Below are 21,069 nucleotides of genomic sequence, written 5' to 3'. Positions count from 1 at the left end.
AGAAAAGTCAATATTCATCCAGCTTGCTTTTTAACAATCGGTCTTGAAAAGTACAACCATATTTACTTTTGCCAAGTTCTGCTTGGCTCTATAAATAAAAATACAACAAAGAAATATTTTTGATACAAACAATTGGCCTGAGTTAAGTCTTTTAATCAATCAATCAGGGGTTTGTATAGCGTGCTACTTACCTGTGAGGGTCTCAAGGCTCTGGGGGGGGATGGGGGGGGGGGGGAGTGTTAGGAGGGGGAGAGGTAGCAGTTCTTAATCAGTCGCAGAGCCAGGTCTTTAGGTCCTTCCTGAACTTGTGCAGGGTCGGGTAGCGTTTGATGTTAACAGGGAGCTCGTTCCAGGCCTTGGTTGCGATGTAGGAGAAGGCTCTCCCACCGATTCTGTTTCTGCGGGTGCGGGGGACCTCTGCTAAGGTGAGGTCGGCGGAGCAGAGGTTCCTCTGGGGTACGTGAAAGGATACTCTGTCATTGAGGTATTTGGGTCCGATGATGATTGGGAATTGTAGGGGCGGGTGAGCCGTTTGAAGGTGATTCTCTTCTCAATGGCGAGCGCTTGGTCTTGTCGTGTTGGGTCATGTGCTCGTGACGCGGTGTCTGAGTCTGGCTGTGGCATTCGAGATGATTTGGAGTTTGTGTTGTAGAGTTCTGTTGAGTCCGGCTTAGAGGGCGTTGCCGTCGTAGAGTCTGCTGGTTACGAGTGTGTGGGTGATGGTCTTTCTTCAGTCAGGGTAGGATCCATTTAAATGTCTTACGGAGGATGCGAAGGCAGTTGAAACTAGTGAATGCAACTGCGTTGATCTAGCGGTTCATGGAGAGGGAGGAGTCCAGGATGATGCTGAGGTTCCGGGCGTGGTCTGTCGGAGTGGGTGGGGTCCCGAGGACAGAGGGCCACCAGGTGTTGTCCAAGGCGGAGATGCAGGGTCCGAGGATAAGGACCTCGGTCTTCTCAGAGTTGAGCTTCAGGCAGCTGTTGTTCATCCAGGTTGCCACGTTCTTCATTCCTTCCAGGTAGCAGAGTCTGGTGTCTTCAGGATTCTTTGTGAGTGAGAAGATGAGCTGGGTGTCGTCGGCGTAGGATACGTTGCTGAGCCGATGCTGTCTGACGATGGTGGCGAGGGGGGATGAGGGCCCATGTAGATGTTGAAGAGCATCAGGCTGAATGATGATCCTTGGGATACTCCGCAGTTGATGTCAATGGGTTCGTAGAGGAAGGGGGGGGGGGGGTGGGGGGGAGTCTGATCCCCTGGGTTCTGCCGGAGAGGAATGATTGGATCCAGTCGAATGCGGCTCCTTGCATCCCTACATCCCTGCATCGTGGAGTCTGGTGGCTAGCGTGCGATGTGAGACGGTGTCGAGGGCTGCGGAGAGGTCTAGAAGGATGAGGGCTGCGGTGTCCCTGGTCTAGTAGCATACGGATGTCGTCAGTGGCGGAGAGAAGGGTGGTCTCAGTACTGTGGTTGCTGCGGAAACCAGACTGGGAGGCGTCTAGGATGTAGTTCTCTTCGATGAAGGCGGTCAGCTGGGAGTTTGCGCGTCTCTCAGTTACTTTGGCTGCAAAGGGGAGTAGAGAGATGGGCCAGTAGTTTTTCAGGTCCGTTGGGTCGGCCATTGGTTTCTTGAAGAGGTTTCACCTCCGAATGTTTCCAGTCGTCTGGGCATGTGCCTGATCTGAGGGAGGTGTTGATCGGGCGTCCTAGTTCCGGTGTGGACTTCCCTGTGGAAGATTTGTGGAGGGTAGGGCTCTGTTGGGGCTCCTGAGTCTTTTCTTCATGGTCGCAGTGATGTGCTCAATGGTCGCGGGGGCCCAGGACGTGATGGTCTGCTTCTATGTGGTGGTGGGTAGGGTGGTGTTGTCTGGTGCTGACTTGCTGAGTCTTTGAGTGTGTGATATTTCCTGCCTGCGTGTGCACAATTACTGCTTAACACTACCCTCTGATAAAGCTTTACTGCTCGCCCACATTACCACAAATAGAGAGTAAGGTATTATCTACTTTTACCTCTATAAGCCTTTGGTGATCTCCTGGACACTGTGCACTCTATACCTTACTTTGGTATAGTATATACAGAGTCCGCTTCCTACAACCATGACATTTAGTTTACAGTGGTAGCCTGCATGCGATTTGTATGGGGGGGGTACTTTAGGGTAGCATAATACTTGCTACAGCCCTTAGTACCCATGGCCTAGGTACCGGGGTACCACTTACTAGGGACTTACAGGGAGGTGCTAATTGTGTTACAATTAGCAACATTGTACCTTGTTTTTAGGAAAAATGCACTGGCACTGGGGCCTGGTTAGCAGGGACCCAGTACACATCAGTCAAAAAACATCAGAACCAGTGGCAAAAAGTGGGGGTGACTATGACTAAAAGGGAAATTCTCCTACTATTCCCTACCTCTCCAAAGGTCAGGGAATCCAAGCGGCTGAGATACATTTGGCAAGAAAATGTTCTCTTCTGCTAGCCTTGCACTGCGGTTGGCGAACACCATGTGTCTTTCGGGCGATATTACCACATGATCTAGAATTCAGTAGTGCAAGTCCTACCTTTAGTCTCAGAGGAGGACCGTACCATGCCTACCAAGGTATTGCTGACTGGAGTGATGCAGCAAAGTACACCATGTGTGCTGACTAGACACAACCGTCTCTGGGTAGAGCAATATTTTTGTTAATGGACTTGCAACTCTATGCCTTGCTGAGAACCACTGACTTTTCAGGGGATTTCCAAGCCTCGCTTATGGACATCCCCTTTGATGGCTCTTGTCTTTTTGGAAAGAAGACTGAGTCAGCGCTGGACAGCTTTAATGACAGCAGAGCTACAACGATGTCGTTGGGTTTCTCTATGGCCCCTTGCGTTCATAGTGTCCCAGCCATCCTGACAGATAGGCTTCCCAGCCTTTTTGTAGCCAAGAATGCGGGTCCCATAGACCATGTGGGACAAGTAGAGGTCAGGCCACACCACAACAAACCCTCTAAACCTCCAGATCCCCCCCCCCACCCCCAATTTCCTACAGCCACCACACCCCGTTAGTTTGCCTTCCGACCATCATTTGCAATTGAGGGGGAGTGGCAAGATAAATCATCACCTGCACCACTGGTGGTCTGTAACATTGGGCAATTGGGCTCTGCAAATCGTCAACAGGGGCTGAAATAAGAAATAAAGAATGCTCACACTTGCGCAAGCTCGGTCTGCCTTGGACCCCGGGAGACTGGATTGGTAGCGTTAGACTACCAGGTTGGTGTTCACAGTGGGCCAAGAGCACTTTCAGTTTGGCATGCTCCCTTACGGACTTAGCAGCATCGTGTGTGCACAAAAGTGATGGCTGTGTTTGCAGGCAATCTGCGGACGTTAGGGGTTCAAGTTTTTCCAGCCATCATGATTGCCTGTTGAAGTGGATACCAAAGTTTTCAGCCTCCAACCTAAATTTTGATGTGACTGACCCTGAGGTTGTTGGGCCTTATGGTTTTCTGCATCGTACTTGTAACTCATGCCCATTGGCATATGTATGCTCTGCATGGTGAGTTGGAGCCCCAGTGGGCAGAGCATCAGGGAAGTTACTGACATGGTCAAGATCTCAGATGGAACTGCAAAATAATCTACAGTGGTGACAGACTAGCTGCGATTGGGTCAGTGGCAGACCTCTCTCCCTTTGCTTATCGGAGCTGATGGGGTGGTCATCTGGTATAGATGGGCATCATAGGACTGGTATCCAGCCTCGTCTGTGCACCACATCAACATACTGGAGCTCTGTGCAGTCCATTTTGCATTGAAAGCCTTTGTTCCCTCCATCAGGGTAAGGCTAGTGCAGATATTCATGGAAAACACCACCACCATGTGGTACTGCAACAAACAGGGTGGGGTCAAAAATCCTTTGTCAAGAGGCACTACGTCTCTGCACATGGATGGAACGCTGGGGCATGTCCTTGGTGGTTCAACACCTGGCAGGGTCTCTGAACACCAGAGCAGACAAACTGAACTGAAAATGCCTAGCAGATCATGATTTGCATCTTCACCCGGAGGCGATGCAATTCTACTTTTAGCAGTGGGGAAAGCATTGGTTGGATCTGTTCACCACCGCTGAGAACTTGCAGTAACAGAAGTTCTGCATGCAGGAGTTTCCAAGGAGACTCTTGCTTAGAGACGCTTTTAGTCTTGAGTGGAGCTCTGGCATCTGGAATGCCTTTCCTACCTAGAGTTGTCAAGAAGATCAGGAACGACGGGGCGTGGCCAAGATGGCGATGGGAGCGGATGCTGCCTAAAGAAGCTCTGCACCCGCCTGCACTAATTAGCTGAAGACATCCTGCCAGTCCGCCGCCCTGTGCTAAACAAGTGCACCTTTTGGCTGCGGAGGGGCAGAAGGACGCTTGTGGAGGACCGTCCTGACCGCAGATATCGGCGGTGGCCGAATAGAAGCTGCAAGTGCGTCCGCGACCTGAGGTGCAAATCACAGGAGCCGTGAGAGCTGACCCAGCTGGCGCCGGCGCCCCGTGAGGAGCTTTGAATACTGAGGTAGACCCGGGGTGTGGCCACCAGAAGATTGCGGCCTGGTCGCTAAGCCCCCCTCCCCCTGCCTTCAGACTCCTGGGCAAGGGCGCTGTACTGCTGTGGTGTCGGCTGGCCTGGGTTGAAGTGAATCCAGAAAGTTTTCAAGCTGCAACACAACACACAGGTAAGAAACTATACGTTTTTCCCCAGAGAGGGGGTCGCCCTGTGAGGCACATCGGAACCTGAGGTGGGCCTGGGGAGTGGCCACTTGAAGATTGCGGCCTGGTCGAGGAGCCCCCTGCCTTTAGTCTCAGGGGCAGGCGTGTACTGCTGCGTGACGTCTGGCACCAGGCTGCCATTTACCCCAGAGGGGGGGGTGGGTCACTGCCTTGGGAGTGGCGTGCCTCAGTAGAGTCGAGAGGTTCTCACGGACGGCCCTGTTGTCTGTGGACCGGCTTTGCCCTCCCCGACCCCCGGAGTGGCCTACTTGTGAGGAGATTAAGGCCAATGGACAGACGGCCCTCCTGACCAGGCTCCTAGTACCTGTGGCGCACAGAAGTGCAGTCGGGTTGGCTGTGATTGCGGCATAAGGCTTGAGGCAGGCCTACTCCTAACCCACTTTAAGCCCATTGGAGGGGCCCTTGGAGGTGTTAGCACCGCAGGCGGGTGTTGCCCCTGAATGGACCCTGCCCCTACTTTGCCGTACTCATGTAAGCGCTGCAGTACCAAGGCGTGGGGACCCCACCCCCCCGGGCCCTGAAGAGTTGCACAATTTGGCCCTTATATCAGCGGACAGTGTTTCCATGAGGCAAGAAATAAGACGGCAGACACTTAAGTTGCGTATTCTGCCACAAGAGGGGACTGGATAGTGCGACCTGGTCTGTGACACAGGAGAGGGCCGGCAGAGGGTGCAGGTGTTGTGGCTGCAGCCCTTAGTGTACTTTGTCACGACCTACATTGGGGCACCTAACGCCCAAAGGTGGGTGCTTGGTGTCTGCACGCACATCCTGAACAGTTAGGAGCTGCTATCCTGAGTACGCGGCACGAGGCACAGCCCATAAATATTGCTGGTGAGAGGTGAGGGGGCTGCAGGTCGGTGAAAACTCAGTGGGGTGCCCAGCGATGGGTAAGGATCGCCTGCCGAGAGCTGCTCAGCAAAAGTAGATATACCAGTATCCGGCTCGAGTGTCCTCCTAAAGACTGCTGTGGTTCCGGGGATAACTACTGGCGGAGATGCGGCGCAGCAGGAGCCCACCGGATTCCAGATTTTGGCTGCAATCGAATCCTCTAGTGCAAGAGTGCAGGCGACGTTAGATGTAGTCTCTCGGGTGTGAGGCTGTAGAGGGCACAACTCCTCACTGTTGCGGGCAGATCTCCGCACTGTTGCAGAACGCTCACTGTCGACGGAGCAGACAGTGAGATGCGATCCGAGGTCTTTGCCCTGAAGGTTTATTTATCTGAGCTGTCGCAAAAAAAGTTGTCCCTGGAGCGCCGAGCGGAGGATGTGAAGGAAGGTCCAGCAGATGTAATCTGCGTTTCGTAGGTTTTCCGGAGTAAGCTGAAGGGAAGGAACAGGAACTCTTCCTTGTAAAGTGGATTAAGGAGGACTTGCCCACTCCTGAGCTGTCCTCCGTATTCGTTATGAACGTGTGCAATGGGCGCTCGCTGCGCCTGCACCACCAGAGGCCCCACCCAGGACCACCATCACTTGGACTACAGGGATAGAGACTGCATCCTTAGGGCAGCACGCTGAGGGGGATCCAACGTTGGAGATCCAACATTTGAGAATCAGAAGATGCGTATCTTCCCAGATTACACATGTAACAGCAGAGGACATCCTTAAAGAAGAAATTGCGAGCCATGAACCTACAGCATATGCTTCTCTATCCAGCAAAATTGAAATTCCTCCATAACAGACGTGCACATGCTTTTTACAAGGCCGGAGTAGGTGTGGGATTGGCTGGAGGTGCATGGAGAGGGAAGAGTGCTGAGTGGGTGGAGGGGCGAGTGGTGGCAAGAGCCTCGCTGCTTCCTGAAGATGGCACTGGTAGTGGTCGTACAGAAAGATGCAGAAAAAGCTCCAGATCAACGCAGAGAGTGGTGGTGCAGCGGGATTGGTCCCTAGAGCTGGAAGGTGCCGAATCAGAGAGCGAAGGCAGAAAGTCCCCCCCGGATAGATTTGGTGTCTCAGCGGGCTGAACGTGATGCAGCCAGAGCATTGGTGGTAGTTGTGATGGCTACAGGTTCGGACTCCAGTATGGACGAGGCTGTTGCGGATACCCGCAACAAACAGGTCCTGCATGAATGTTCTTACAATAGACGTCATGATGAGTGAAGGACCCTAGATGCGGGTATCGTTGGGACATAAATCTTTATTCTCATCTTCTTGAGAGTGTGTGGGGTTGACTCTTGGGGGACCTTTCATCTCCCTTGCCCTTCTCCTCACCTATCACAGGTTGGAAGGGGAGGGGAGGGGAGGGGATGGGGGTGTCTACTCTCCTTATCCTGGCGTTCGGTGGTTGGATTTTACAAATTCGTTTTGCATGTGGGATCGTCTTCTGCCCTTCCCCGTCTTTATCTTCTTCCTCTAATTATCTTCTTTTCTATCTGTTTTTTCATAATTTCTTTAATCCCCTTTCGCTTGTGCTTGCTTCTCTATATTCGAGGGGGAGGTCCTGTGTGATTGAGGAAGTGTGTGTGAAATGTTTGGTTCAGAGTGACAGTGGTATGTGTGAGAGGGATTGTAGATTAGGCACATTTTTGCAGTACGTCAAAATATTGCGTACCGTACGTCCAATGTGGACAACGTTTCCCGATGAACCAGGTGAGTCCAGCACGCTGGTTACATTGCTGGACTCTGGTTCTAGTCGATGGCTCCTCTCCCGGTTCTACACTACACAGAAGGCGGACAGGGTGGGGCGAACTAAGACAAAATCAGGGCGGGAAAGACGAGGATCTGCCGTTCCTGTTGACGGATGGCCAGTGGAAAAGAGCACTGGCACAAGTAGTAGAAGCCACTAGCCACGCACGGTTTAAAATCCAGCTCTACCATTTACACCGCACGTACCTTATCCCCCAACGGCGAGCACGGTTCACACCAGGGTGGGCTTCCGCATGTCCACATTGTGGCACAGACTCCGTCATGTTTTTACATATGGTCTGGAATTGTCCACGCCTTCAGTTGTACTGGCACCGGGGGGTGGTGGTATCCCTGGGCACGGCCACAGCGGTGTGTATCAATAAATCTGATAGAGACTACTAGCTGCAGATTCCTTAATGTAGACTTATCCCCAGGCGTGAGATTGGATCCGGCAAATTTTTGCCACAGCATCCCTGCGTGCCGGGAGGACAGCATCAGGTGACTCTGCCCTGGCGTTGTCCGTATATGTGACGTCAGTGAGGTCACAAAGTCCCACCCAAGTAAGTTTTTTCCTTGTCCACGTGCAACGCGGAACTGTATCGTGCTCCTGGCCCATTTTGGACTTTACTCTTTTGCTTGCTGCGTGTGTGTGAGAACAGTGTGCGAATGCCTTCGGGCTATGACGTGCTCATCTTGTGCCAGATGTCGGCGACGGATACTCACCCCATCTCATGTGGTGTTTGGGAGAACACCACAACTCCACTGATTGTGAGGCGTGCCAGCAGATGAAACTGAAGTCCCGGCAGGAGCGCCGGATGAAACTTCTTTCAGCCCACATGTCCAGGCCGGCGTCACATACATCCTCTCACACCATGACTCTTGAATAAGATATGAGTGTAGTACTGGTTTTTACCTAGGTCGGAGGTACTGTGCCACCTGTCTGTCACTGCCACACAGTAGGATGAGGGATAGGGGTAGGGGGTGGGTTCAAGAAATAAAATTTGTATTCCTGGTTGTGATTGTTATCGTTAGTTGGGATGTTGGTTTAATTGTTTGAAGATAACAATTCCATAGACAAATTACGGTACTACTAATAACTGTGCGAGGAACAAGTTCTAACGAGTAATGAGCCTGTGTATACTCATGAGATATTTTATTAACAATATCTGTAATATTTTTACCATAATCCCTGTAAATGTACTTGTGCGTATTTATACATTCTACTTGCATTGTTCAAATGAGTTCCGGGTGGATGATCGGCTCTTCTTGGCGTAAGTAGGAGCAAAGAAAGCGAAGGCTATGCAGAAACCAACCATCTCAAGTTGGATAATACTCTGCATTCACATCTGCTACGAATTGGCTTTTAAGCAGATCCCTGAGGGTTTGCATGCTCATGCCAGCAGAGCCAAGGCTGTGACCACTGCGTTAGCCTGTGGAATCCCTCTCTTGGCCATCTGTCAGGTAGCAAGGTAGATATCCTTGCACACTGTTACCAAACACTACTGCTGGGACAGTCTGGTCCATCACAGCGCGCACTTCGTCCGTTCAGTCCTGCAGGACTTTCTGGTTTAAATCTGCTTTGTAGAACCACCTTATCTATTTTAAGGAATCTGCACCTAGTAGTCTGTCAGATAAACAAGTTACTTACCTTTGGAAACGCCTTATGTGGTAGAGGCTTCATCTAGCCGCAGATTACAGACTAGCCCTCCTATGCTCCCCGCTTTCTGAGCTGATTGTAATGTATTGGGCAGCCTTCTGAGGGCCCTATTATTTCACAACCATGGTCAGTTCTCATTGTGGCGCCAGGTTCATAGCGTGGAAAGCCACAAAAATAACGCCCGCTGGGGTGGCACCTATATAGGTACTACTGTCTTTTAGTTCCGATAACCCTATATAGGATCTGCATGTTTAGACAACACACACTGTAGAATTGGTGTCAGACTGATTCTATATACCCCTACCGGGTATGTGAGCCTGTATACCAGCTAGCTCACAGTACCACTAGAAATCCCTCTTACCAAGAAGAGAATAGTTCTTGGCAACTATCGAACATGACAACCCTGATCCCTCAGAAACATGGAAATAGTGTACTACTTTTCCCTCAGTCACTCGTGTTTACTTTGTCTCAGAGGGATACACAGAATAATTGGTGGGGACGTTTTTCAATAACCATTTGTTGAACCTGCGTTGTCCTCATGTAAAATGATTATAAGCACTAACAGAGTAAAATAACAGTAAATTTCTACCATTGTGATAAAGCTTTAAATACAGGCAAGTATATAAAATACATGACCATAAAATGCGTACTCCTACGTTGCAACCCTAACTAGATGTACCTAAGTGTACCTAGCATGTATGTCGGTGTAAGAACCAAGAAATCTTCTAGGATAAACTCAACCCCATTACCTGAAGTGAGAGACTGTGGGACCCAGTCTTGGTCTCGAGATGGACACCCCCTAAGGGATGTCAGACCACTGCGAGCTGGAGTGTCTGCATGCCGGCACCTCAGCGTCTCGCGTCAGTGTGTCTGCATGGAAGTCCTTTTCTCCTCAGACTACCTCAGCAAGAAATGGTGTCAATATACTCAAAGCGGTACCCCCTGGGGATATACCTTGCAGTATCATGTCGGAATAGGATGACGGAAGGAATGACCCTTATACATAGTTATTATGCAGGAGATGGAAAGCCTGTTGTCCTGCTGTGATTCCAAGAATCCTCTCGGAGAAAACCCCATGTCATCTTTGGACATTACTGTTACTAGGTAAAAGGTCAGTCCTAAGAATGATTATGCCGTGTAATATCAGGGGACTGAAGGTGAACCGTGCACTCACTACCTGTGCTGATAATTGGGTATCTATATGGAACATAAAATTACCCACGTCATTTCCACTGCAGACTACCTACTGCTGTGTTGCCGACCAATGCCACCTACCAGTGCACAGGGGTACTACTCAAAAATCTTTTAGATCCAGTATGTTGATGCCTGAGTAGTTTTCTAAGGTAAGGAATCAACCGCGATAGTAGATAGTGTCTACTAGATAAAGCATTACTGTAGGTAAGTTACTTGTTCTTTGTGATGTTCCATTTAAAGAGACCTACATAAGCAGGCTGATCAGAACTTGTGTTATTCTGTCGCTTACTTTTGTAAGTTATTTTTATGACTTTACAAATTCACCTTTGTTCTGTCCTCTTACCTGTAACACAACTGTCTCTACCATCTACTGTGAATTTTAAATTTGAAATGTTTTTAGATTATAAGGATTGTTAACCAGTGCTCTCTAGTTTTAAGAATTTGCAACATATTCACCTACAAAACGCAGTGTATAAACAATCCACAGTTTTGTGGGCACAACTTTGGTAATACCAGTTTTTTAAAATTCTTGTTTTATTGAGCACAATTGTTTTTGTGGTTTATCTTTTAAATTCCTGTTTTTGCCTCAAAATTGCCCAAGCTTAAAAGGCATTGAGAGTGAAATCAGTTTTTTCCTGCATTGATTTTAAAGAAGTGTATTTTCGTAAATTAATTCTGCAGGCTAGACAAAGAGAAAAAATGAATGAAGAGCATAACAAACGTTTATCAGACACTGTTGACAAGCTGCTATCTGAATCTAATGAGAGGCTACAACTTCACCTTAAGGAAAGAATGGCTTCCTTGGAAGATAAGGTATAGTATAATTGAAATCAAATGGTAATGCACCACATGGGATGTCAATGTAAATATTTCCATCCCCTGAGGTGCATGTAAATGGGTGAGCAATTTGAAAGTAACTAAAAAAGAGCATTGGTAACCAGACTTCAATTTTCTTTCGGTTAGTAAACTGTTTCATAGTTTGTTTGCTTTTGTGTTGTACTTGTGCCTGGAAGAGCCATTGTCCCCTTACTTTCCTTTCCCTGAATCCAGTATTTTAAATTTCTTTTCATAGCTTGGCTAATATTATCTTGCACCTGCTTCAGAATGGATACTAGATAGTTGAATAGGAGAGGAATGTCTATTGAGTTTGCTCAGGACTACAAAGAAAAATAATTAATTTTGCAGCGTGAATCTTTTCTGGAATCACTATGCTGTGTATTATTCCGCCATCTAGTGGTTGGGTCCGGAATTGTAGTATTTCTTCACTCATATTTTTTTTGTTGGTGGGCATTGACATACCACCATTTGGTGTCACTCTGTGACGTTGTCGTGCTTTTCTCCGGAAGCTCTCAACTTTGGTTGCCATCTTCAGATTCTTTTTTCCCGCTGTTGGGACTGGAACGTAGGCGACCCACGAAAGAGTGACTCTAAGACCTCCGCAGCGTCGAAACATTCAACGACCGCAAGTGCGTCTAAGGACAAACAGTTCGTCGGTTCCTTGGACAAGGATTCCGAGACGGTAAAAACCCTAGTAGAGACAAAGTTGTTGAAAGATAGTCACGAAAAGGTCTCTTCGATGTTGAAAAAGGAGGGGGTTAAATAAGCTTCGACAGCGGTGTCGTGAAGCTCAAAAAGAAAGGCCGAAAATCTAGACTCCGAAACACAAGCGTCTGAGATGGATAAGAAAAAGAAGCTAGAAGCCGAAACGGTGTGCATCTTGCCACGCAAGAAAGATTTTAACAAAAAAATGAAGCTCTTCAAAATTCTGCCAACTATTTCGACCGATGCCGAAAAGGAGGTCGAGGAACTAGAGCCGCCAACAACTTCAGAACCGAACGATTAAGAAGAATACTTTTTAGAAGCCTAAGGAGAGGAAGAGGACCGAGCCTATGAAGGTTTGGCTACTGTGGAGGCGCAAGACCTACAGTGGCAAGATCTCGACGCCGAATCACCAGAAGAAGTGGTGGACACATATCCATCAAGGCCTTTACCACCAGATGACTTTAAGAAGTACAACCAAGTCATAAAGAAAGCAGCAGACACTTATGGAGTAGAATTGGAGGAAGAAAAGCCACAATCATATTTTATACTAGAAACCTTTCTGCCTACACAAACAAGGAGTCCATTCCTTCCTATGCTGCCGAGTGTACTGGACCAGCGTAAGGAAGCCTTTGAAGAACCTGCTACATGCAAAGCAGTTACACCAAGAGGTGAGAAAAGTATAAGCATTTCTCTAAGGAACCTATGTACATCAAGGAGTCGGTACCAGCTGATTCAATTATAACTTTCTCAGCTCGGAAGAGAGCTAATGTACCCACCAATGTTGGACCACCACCAGACAAGGAAAGAAAGAGAATGTATTGCATGGGAAGAAGGGTGTAAAGAAGTGCTCCAATACAGTGCTGCATCACAAATTCAAATGCATTGATCAACAGACATGCATACCAACATTGGGAGGAAGTAGGTGAGCTATTGGGACACCTGCTAGACCAATTCGAAAGAAGGAAAACCACTTAATGGAAGTGGGGAAAAACATGGCAAACACATGTTTAAAATCAGCCCTAGATGCTGCTGAAACATCTAGCAGACAGATGATGATTTGGGTTACTGAGAGAAGACACACCTGGCAACGAATTTCAGGTTTCAAACTGGAGGTACAAAACAACATACTGAACTCCCCCGTTCAATGGTGAACAGCTATTCGTGAAAGCTGTGGACAAGAAATTAAACCAATTAAAAAAGGAGAATGAAACAGCAAGGTCCATGGGGGCACTACAATTCAGAGGCGCTCCCTCACGGAGACCAACAGGCAGGGCTATCCACCAACCTGTAGCCTCGCACTAAACCTTTCAACAAGGTTACCAAGGAGTAAGCCACAGACAACAACAGGGCCAGCAACAAGAAAATTGGCAATACCAACAAGGAAGGCAATCCTTTTGAGGACGCTCTTGAGGAAGAGGCCAACCACAGAGTGGGGGACCATAAACCACCTACAAGTGACTTTACTTCAAGGTTTGCACACCCTCAAACATCAACTCAGAGGGTGAAACCAGATACAAGCACAAGACTAAATCATGGCCCAATAAGCAAACAATTCCTCCAACATATTACGCCTGTAAGAGGTAGGTTAAAATACTTCCTTCAAGAGTGGAAGAAAATTAAATCAGACAAATGGATATTTGACATAATGCAATACAGCTAGTGCATAGTACTTGCAAAACAACCTCCAAGCAGAAGACTAACCAACAAGGTGCATTCAGCAAAATAATTATCTCAATTTCTCGAAGAAGCACAAGAACTTCTGAACGAAGAGGCCATAGAGAAAGTACCACACAAGGAGAGAAGCAAGGGCGTTTCCTCCACGTACTTACTCATTCCAAAGGTAGAAGGAAGTTTACCACCAATACTAGATCTAAAGTTCCTAAACAAGTTCATAAAATCACAAAAATTCAAGATGACAACTTACAAAAGTACTGGCACCTATTGCAGAGGTTATCAACCCTGCCGTTAATTTTATCTTGAACACCGCCCTATGTGAGGGACATATGCCGCAAATCTGGAAACATGCGAAAATTCTCCCGCTTTTGAAGAAACCCACGGCAGACCCATTGGTCGCTGGTAACTATAGGCCTATATCTTTGCTGCCTCTTTTCTCCAAGGTTTTGGAGAAATATGTCAACATAGTCTCCACCGATTACTTGGAGGCCAACAATCTTCTGCACAGAGTCAGTCGGGCTTCAGAGCCAATTTCAGCTCAGACACGGCTCTGTTAGAAGTTGCTACACTTGACAGAGGGGGCGATGCAGTCTTGGTGGTGTTGGACCTCTCCGCGGCCTTCGATACTGTGCCCCTCAACAGACTACTGCAAAGACTCAAACGCAGTATCTGAGGCACGGTACTGAGATGCTTCACCCCCTTTTTAAACAACTGTCTACAAACTATCTGGTCCCCTCTATTCTCAGCTTTAATCCCTCCCATTAATGTTGGAGTCCCACAGGTGTCAATACAGAGCCCAACACTGTTTAACTTGTATATGGCCCTTCTTGCACTCCTCGCCGAGAAATACGGTGCCAAATTAGTGTTGTATGCGGACGACACGCATTTGTTGTTCACTTGCGAGAAGGGCGCTGAGTTTAAAGGCAATGTGATCATCAATTGTTTCTCAGAGGTATTCTCTTGTCTTATACTAAACCAACTGTGTGCCATGCTTCCCATCCCTGTGAAGCATGGCACACAGGACATGTCCCCCCTACATCTTCAGTCACCATTGTGAAAAATCTTGGGGTCAAATTAGACGCTGCCCTCTCTATAAAGGTTCAGATCCAATCGGTGGCCAGGACCTGTTTTGGGGTATTGAGAATGCGGAGGACTTTCTCCCCCTGCTCCCAGTCTCTCACAGGAAAACGGTAGTCCAGGCCTTGGTGGTGTCGAGACTGGATTATGTAATTTCCCTGCACTTGGGCCTCGCAGATTATTTACTCAGCCGATTGCAGGTGGTCCAGAATGTGGCGGCCAGAGCCATTTGTTGGCATGACCTAGGACACGAATGATTACCTTCCGAATTTTTCATTCCTCAGGCCCACACTATCTACGGCCTAGGTTTGCACGTTCTCTTCCATGCCGAACCCTCAGATCACCGAATGCTAATCTACTAAAACCCCCTGCCTTTGGATACATATAAAAAGGGGGGAAATCAATTGCAGTTATAGGGACAAAAGCCTGGAAACAACTGCCAAACCACCTAAGTTTCATCCAATCAGAAACCCTCTTCAGGAAAGCTCTGAAAACGTGGAATCTTATGGCTCCTGATGCGCTATGTAAAGCAAATATCTACAATCTCTTTTCCTAGTCTGAGCCATCCTGTCTGTTAGCAACTTGCTCAGCACCATGATGCTCCTCGGAGTGAAAGTTGCGCTTTACAAATATCATATAATATAACATAACTTAGAATTCGCTCACCTCAAAATTCCAGAGAGCACAATGGCAGTACTCAGATAGGTGAGGAAACCAACAACAAGGAAGTGTTGCACAGCCAAATGGAAAAGATTCTCTCAATGGTGCCTTAAGGAAAAACTTTCACAGAATATCACATGAGAATCAACAGTGCGTAAATACTTCACATAGTTACTACAGAGTACACTAAGCTACACATCAATAAGGGTACACTTAGCAGCAATCATAGCGTACACAAGGGGCGAGACAGGAAAAGTTTTTTCCCATCCCATGTGGTCAAAAGATTTCTAGAAGGAGGAAAGAGAATACCACCTCCAAAGAGCATGCCACCACGTGCACTGAACCTCAATTTATGAACTCGCTCAAATGATGAAAGTACCTTTCAAAACACTGCACAAGGCAACGCTACAAATCCACACACTAATGACTGCGTTTTTAGTTGCAATTACATCACTACGTAGAGTAAGTGAATTGCAAGCGCTAACACTACAAGAGTGCTACTTCCAAATACATAATGACAAAATCATCATGAGAACAGATCCACACTTTATGCCAGAAGTGGTATCTAGGTTCCACATAAACCAAACAATACAAATACCAAGCTTCTTTCAAAAGCCAAATTCACAAACAGAAAGGGCATCACACCCTGGACGCCAGATGGGCAGTCCTGTATTACATGGAAAGAACCAAAGAATACAGAAAGACAAAACAATTATTTGTAAGGCAAAACAATTCTTTGTATCATTTGCCAACAGTTTTTTCGGACGACCAGTGACCAAAAATACCATTGCAAGATGTTATGTTATTTGTAGCTTGCACGAATACTCTGAAGAGTGTCCCTGCGCGAGCCTTGAGGAGAGCCAGTTTAAGTAAAGAGAAATGTTTTCAGCTTTTTTTGTTTTTGTTTTTTAAGTACAGGGTCGCGAATGCCACAGAGAGGAAGAGACAGTGAATTCCATGCTTGAGCAGCCTTAATGGCTTGGGAACTTCCACCCATCCTTTGCAGCCGGAAACAAGGGACATGAGCCAGGAGTTGTGAGGTGGAGCGCAGTTGTCTTGTAGGAGTATAGAAAAAGAAAGACTTTCCTGAGTAGATTGAACCTGAGCTATGGAGGACGCGGTGAGCTATGACTAAAGATGTAAATTTAACCCGTTCTGCTACAGGCAGCCAGTGAAGTGCGCGCAGATGTTATCTCTTGCTGCTTCCAACGGGGATGTGGAGGAGAAGTCTGGCCGCCGCATTCTGAATTAACTGCAGTTTCTTAAGCAGATCTCCTGGGATGTCAACATACAGGGCATTGGCATAGTCTATTCGGCATAAAAAAAGGGCTCGGGTGACCGTTTCTTTAGTGGCCCTAGGAAGAAGTGGCAGAAATTTCCTGATGGATTGTACATGCCTGGGATGTCGACATACAGGGCATTGGCATTGTCTATTCGGGATAAAATAAGGGCTCGGTGACTGTTTCTTTAGTGGCCCTAGGAAGAAGTGGCAGAAATTTCCTGATGGATTGTACAAACCATACAGTTATGCCACACAAGGGCAGGTCAAACATTGCAAGGAGCACTGCATGCTCACTCGACCAGGAAAAAGGGAGCAACAGTCACTTTTCTTGCAAATACTCCTATTCATTACATTTGCCAAGCAGCAACATGGTCTGCAGTGTACACTTTCACAAAGCCCTACTGCGTGGATATTCAAATGAATAAGGAAGCATAGGTAGGATTATAGGTCTTACAACATACATTCACAAACCAACGCTTCTCTTCCACCCAACCACCAAAAGAATAGCAAGCCGCTACAAAGTCTTTGCACAGCATAGTGAATCCAGAAAAGAATCATGCTGCAAAACGTATAGTTTCTTACCTGTCGGTGTAGTTTTACAGCTTGAAAATTTTTCGGGATTCACTAGCAAGTCAACGTCACAGATGGACACCACATGGTGGTATGTCGATTCCCATCAACAACAAAAAATTCCGGGCCTAACCTCTAGATGGCGGAATAATGCACAGCTTAGTGAATCCAGAAAAGTCTTCAAGCTGCAAAAACTACACAGACTGGTAAGAAACTATACATTTTTCGCTATGCACTGCTAGCCAGAGCCCCACAACTGTACAGCTAGTGTTTCAAAAACAATTTGACAAATGAAAGTAGGCTGTGTTTCCTGCAGTCAAGTTTTGGCATGTGGAACATGTTTAGCTAGGCATGTTTATAACCACAGTCTTATATTTACTAGTTCTAAACATATAATTGGTTAATTGACTTAGTAGTTGACAAAAAGCAAAGTGCTGTTGGATGGAGAGCTGGGATTTGCCAATCTGTACAGCATGGCAGTAATTCTTATTTTATTAGGTAACAGTAGATGCTTCATTACTCTTGACTATCTTATGTTAATATAAACTTGTAGTTGGAAAAATGATTCCAATATGAATTTGCGTGCCACTTGGCTCATAAGTATACATTGTTTATCTGCCTTTTTAGATCTTTACTGAATAAGCGAAAAGTAGAGGGCCCTCCAGTCAAACTATGAAGTGCATTATTGAAAAGTAGGATACACTTGGAGTATGTTAGTGGGTGGAGGGCCGTATGAATGTCATGTTGGTAGTGTGGTCTATTAAGGCAGAAAGTAATAGTGTAAGAAGTAATTGTTCGCTAGAAGACTCTCAAAATTGCTGTGCTTGCTTTGGCGATAGTACATCTAATGACAAAAAACAGCTGTCTACTTTTGATTTTTGTTTTTCTTGGAGCTTTTGTTGGGTAATTATCAGGTGATAGCATGCCGTTTGGGACGCATGCTATCAAAGTCACAACAATATTATTCATATAAGGGAGGGGAAATAAAAAATGTTACATTATCATATGATTGTGAGATTTGGCTTTATGTAGCTTTTTGAGTAGCTCATTCCAATGTGCATATACAGACCATATAGAAAAGATAGCACATGAAATATTAAAACTTAGTAATATGTTCTATCAAGTCCCAACCTCAGGTAACTATCATTGAATTCTGTGGAGAACAAATTTATCTTCTGGACAATGGGTGAAGTTTTTGCTGTGATGTGTATACTTAAGTCTTTAAGTTTCTAATTTGAACGTCTAAATTATATTATTTTAGAATGCTCTTATACGCGAAGTTGAACATGCAAAGAAAGTAATCGAGGAAACTCAACATGAAAAGGTATGTTGCTTGTTGATGGCGGTCATGTGAAATATTTCACATTGTTTTTAAAGACTAGATTTTCTGCAGTTGTCTAATTCTGATTTAGTGTCAGTAAATATGGCTTTTATTTTTCGTGGGCCTCTTCAAGTCTTCTGTTTGACTCGCGTTTGTGTGCTATTATAGTGATGTGATGTGGTGCTTTTCAGTAAACCTTTAGTTTAATATTGTCTATTTACAATAATTAAGTGATTTTGTAAATGCAAGTTTTAAAACTTTGAGATATTGAATACAAGTACAGCTCCTGCTGTGTGATACAGAAGCTGATATTAATGTTCTCTTTTCTTGATGTGCCAGGATCAACTGCTATTAGAGATTGAATCAATGAGATCAGAAAATGACCAGATAAGGATAAGAGCAGCTTCCCTTCATCACCGGTAAGAGTAATCAAGAATATATAAAAATGCATTGCACCTACTTTTTTATACATTCTTTGTGATGGCCAACCCATCTTGTCATTTGCAGTTTATTTTTTTCCAGCTTACTTCATAGAGCAGCCTTTGTTTCCAGACAGATGTTAAGTTTTTCTATGTATTTTTTTCCCTTAACATCGATTTTTACATGGCACTAAGCAACCAATAGAAATGATAATTATTTATAGTTTTGCGCTGGGTGATAGTGGACATTTTTAGGCCAGCGGTGAGTTTTAAATGTTTGCCACACATTGGCTGTTACTCTTTCAATTCTGATAAGCCTTCACATAACTTTTTTTCTATCCGCTAAAACGTTATTACTGGCCTGCTTTGGTAATGTGAAAGCCAGATTGTTTTGAAAGTAAATGACTACTACAGTGATTGCCGGTATTGCCTATTGCTCTCTAGCAGCTTCTCCACATGACACTTGTATGCTTTTTGTAAAGTTTCTCTTCTCTTCCAGGGTATACTCCTCAATAGTGATAAGCACTGAATAATCCCGCCCACGTGTGGGGCCCCCAAAGCAATAACAAATTGTGTGTGCGTGGTTGCGTGCATCCGTGGTTGCGTGCGTGTGTGTATGTATATATAAAAATAAAATATACGTAAACATGTTTCCACTCCCTGTAACTAAAATTCACCAACAGTTATGCTAAGAAATAACCGAGTACAGGAGGATATATATATATATATATATATGTGTGTAATATGCATATATATACATTTGCAGCCTAAAAACATATTACTAAGCTCAAATATGCCCCAATTGCATTGTAAATCTTTCATATATGAAATAATAAAGACAAAATAAATTATGATATTTCCATTATACAAAAAAAGAGAACTGCTTTCCGTTTGCTTTGAAAGCACAGCCTTTATTTTCTAGGGTAAAAAGGCAAGATCATAGTGGCAGGTTAACTTAGAGAGGCTCTCTGTCTGTATTGCTTGCCTACCTTCTTCTCACAGACCAGAAAAGTGCTACCATTGTAAAAAGAAAATTCAAGAAAAACCCTTAGGGAAAGGAAAAAATAAAACTGCATGCTATGCAGAAGAGAGGAAAGGAGTAAGCAAGTGGTCGAGAAGTACATCTCTCGAAGACGTCCTCCTCTCAAAAAAGGTTGGAGCGCAAAGACATGGGTGAGAAGAGGAAACACTGGTCCCATACACCTTTGGGGGACAGATCGGCGTAGAAAGTACCCTTGTGCTCTACTACAGCATCGTTGTAGACGGGGAGGCACCATTCACATCTCTCCGAGATGGCTAGGTAGCATAAGAGAGTGGAAGATTCAGAAAATTTCCAGGCTGGATTATAAGCCTAGCAGGTCAAGGTCTCCGATCATATAATCCGTTCATTCGTCTGGGGGACATGAACGGCGCGCCCCGCCTCAAAGCTAGTCACTTTCGAAAAGGTGTAGGTCACGATCACCTAGGGGTTGGTCTTCAAGAACTTGCCACCGCTCTCCTAGAAGGTGTAGCCACAGATCTTCTTCGTGGTCTCCACACTCCAGACCTTCGAAAGCAGACTACTCTCCAACTCTCTCTTCACCAAATAGTGTCGCCTATTGATGACATTTTGACTTTCAATGAAGTCTTGTGTAGAGGGGCTGCAAAACCTAATATAGCCTGTCTCTGTCCCTTCCACATCTGTCATCTTCGAGACTCTTCATCATAGGTCTGCATCTAGGTCTCTGCAACCCCTGGTTCTGGGTCTGCTAGAGCCTGTCCTTCAAAAATTCCTAACTCCAGCGTCGGTGGAAGCCGCTCCGTCACAGATCATCAAGAAGTACAAGGCTCCTGAGCAGGACCCACTCTTTCTGAGAGCTGACCCTCCTCCTGAGTCAGTCATCGTATCAGCAGCAAGGAAAAACCAGACTGGAGCAGCATCATCTGCGGTATCTCCAGATAAAGATAGTAAGGTCATGGACTCCATTGGCAAGAGGATGTGCGGTACATCAGCATCCTATATGAAAGTGGATAGCGCCTCCGCTTTACTGGGTCGTTATGACCATTCTCTGTGGGACTCTGTCATGCTTCACAGAGAAGCTACCGAAGGAAGACAGCGAGGACTTCCAGGAGATCCTTCAAGAGGAGGGTCTGGTGGCCAATCAGGTCAAGCGTGCTGCAGCTGATGCCACTGATCTCGCTGCCTATGGATATTCACCTGCGATCTGTGCCTGCTGCTCTTCCTGGCTGAGACTGACAAGTTTTTTGCCAGAGGCTCAACATAGGGTTCTAAATCTTGCCTTCAATGGGACATCGCACTTCGGCGCTCAGGCTGATGCCGA

At 46.2% G+C, this 21,069-nt stretch overlaps 1 protein-coding gene across 10 annotated transcripts in view; it reads left to right on the top strand.

Annotated features, from left to right (window-relative positions):
• Positions 1-21,069, top strand: part of PPFIA1 (PPFI scaffold protein A1) — a 922,132-nt gene that overhangs the window by 323,085 nt on the left and 577,978 nt on the right. For all 10 annotated transcript variants that reach the window (XM_086959570.1, XM_086959566.1, XM_086959563.1 and 7 more), the window contains exons 11-13: positions 10,885-11,016; positions 18,270-18,332; positions 18,669-18,748. In XM_086959570.1, the coding sequence (XP_086815696.1) occupies positions 10,885-11,016; positions 18,270-18,332; positions 18,669-18,748 (275 nt within the window). The remainder of the gene's footprint in view (positions 1-10,884; positions 11,017-18,269; positions 18,333-18,668; positions 18,749-21,069) is intronic.

This window comes from Lissotriton vulgaris, chromosome 2_2 (genome assembly GCF_964263255.1).
Source record: "Lissotriton vulgaris chromosome 2_2, aLisVul1.2, whole genome shotgun sequence".
NCBI lineage: Eukaryota > Metazoa > Chordata > Amphibia > Caudata > Salamandridae > Lissotriton > Lissotriton vulgaris.
This window is presented reverse-complemented; position numbering and strand designations above follow the sequence as displayed.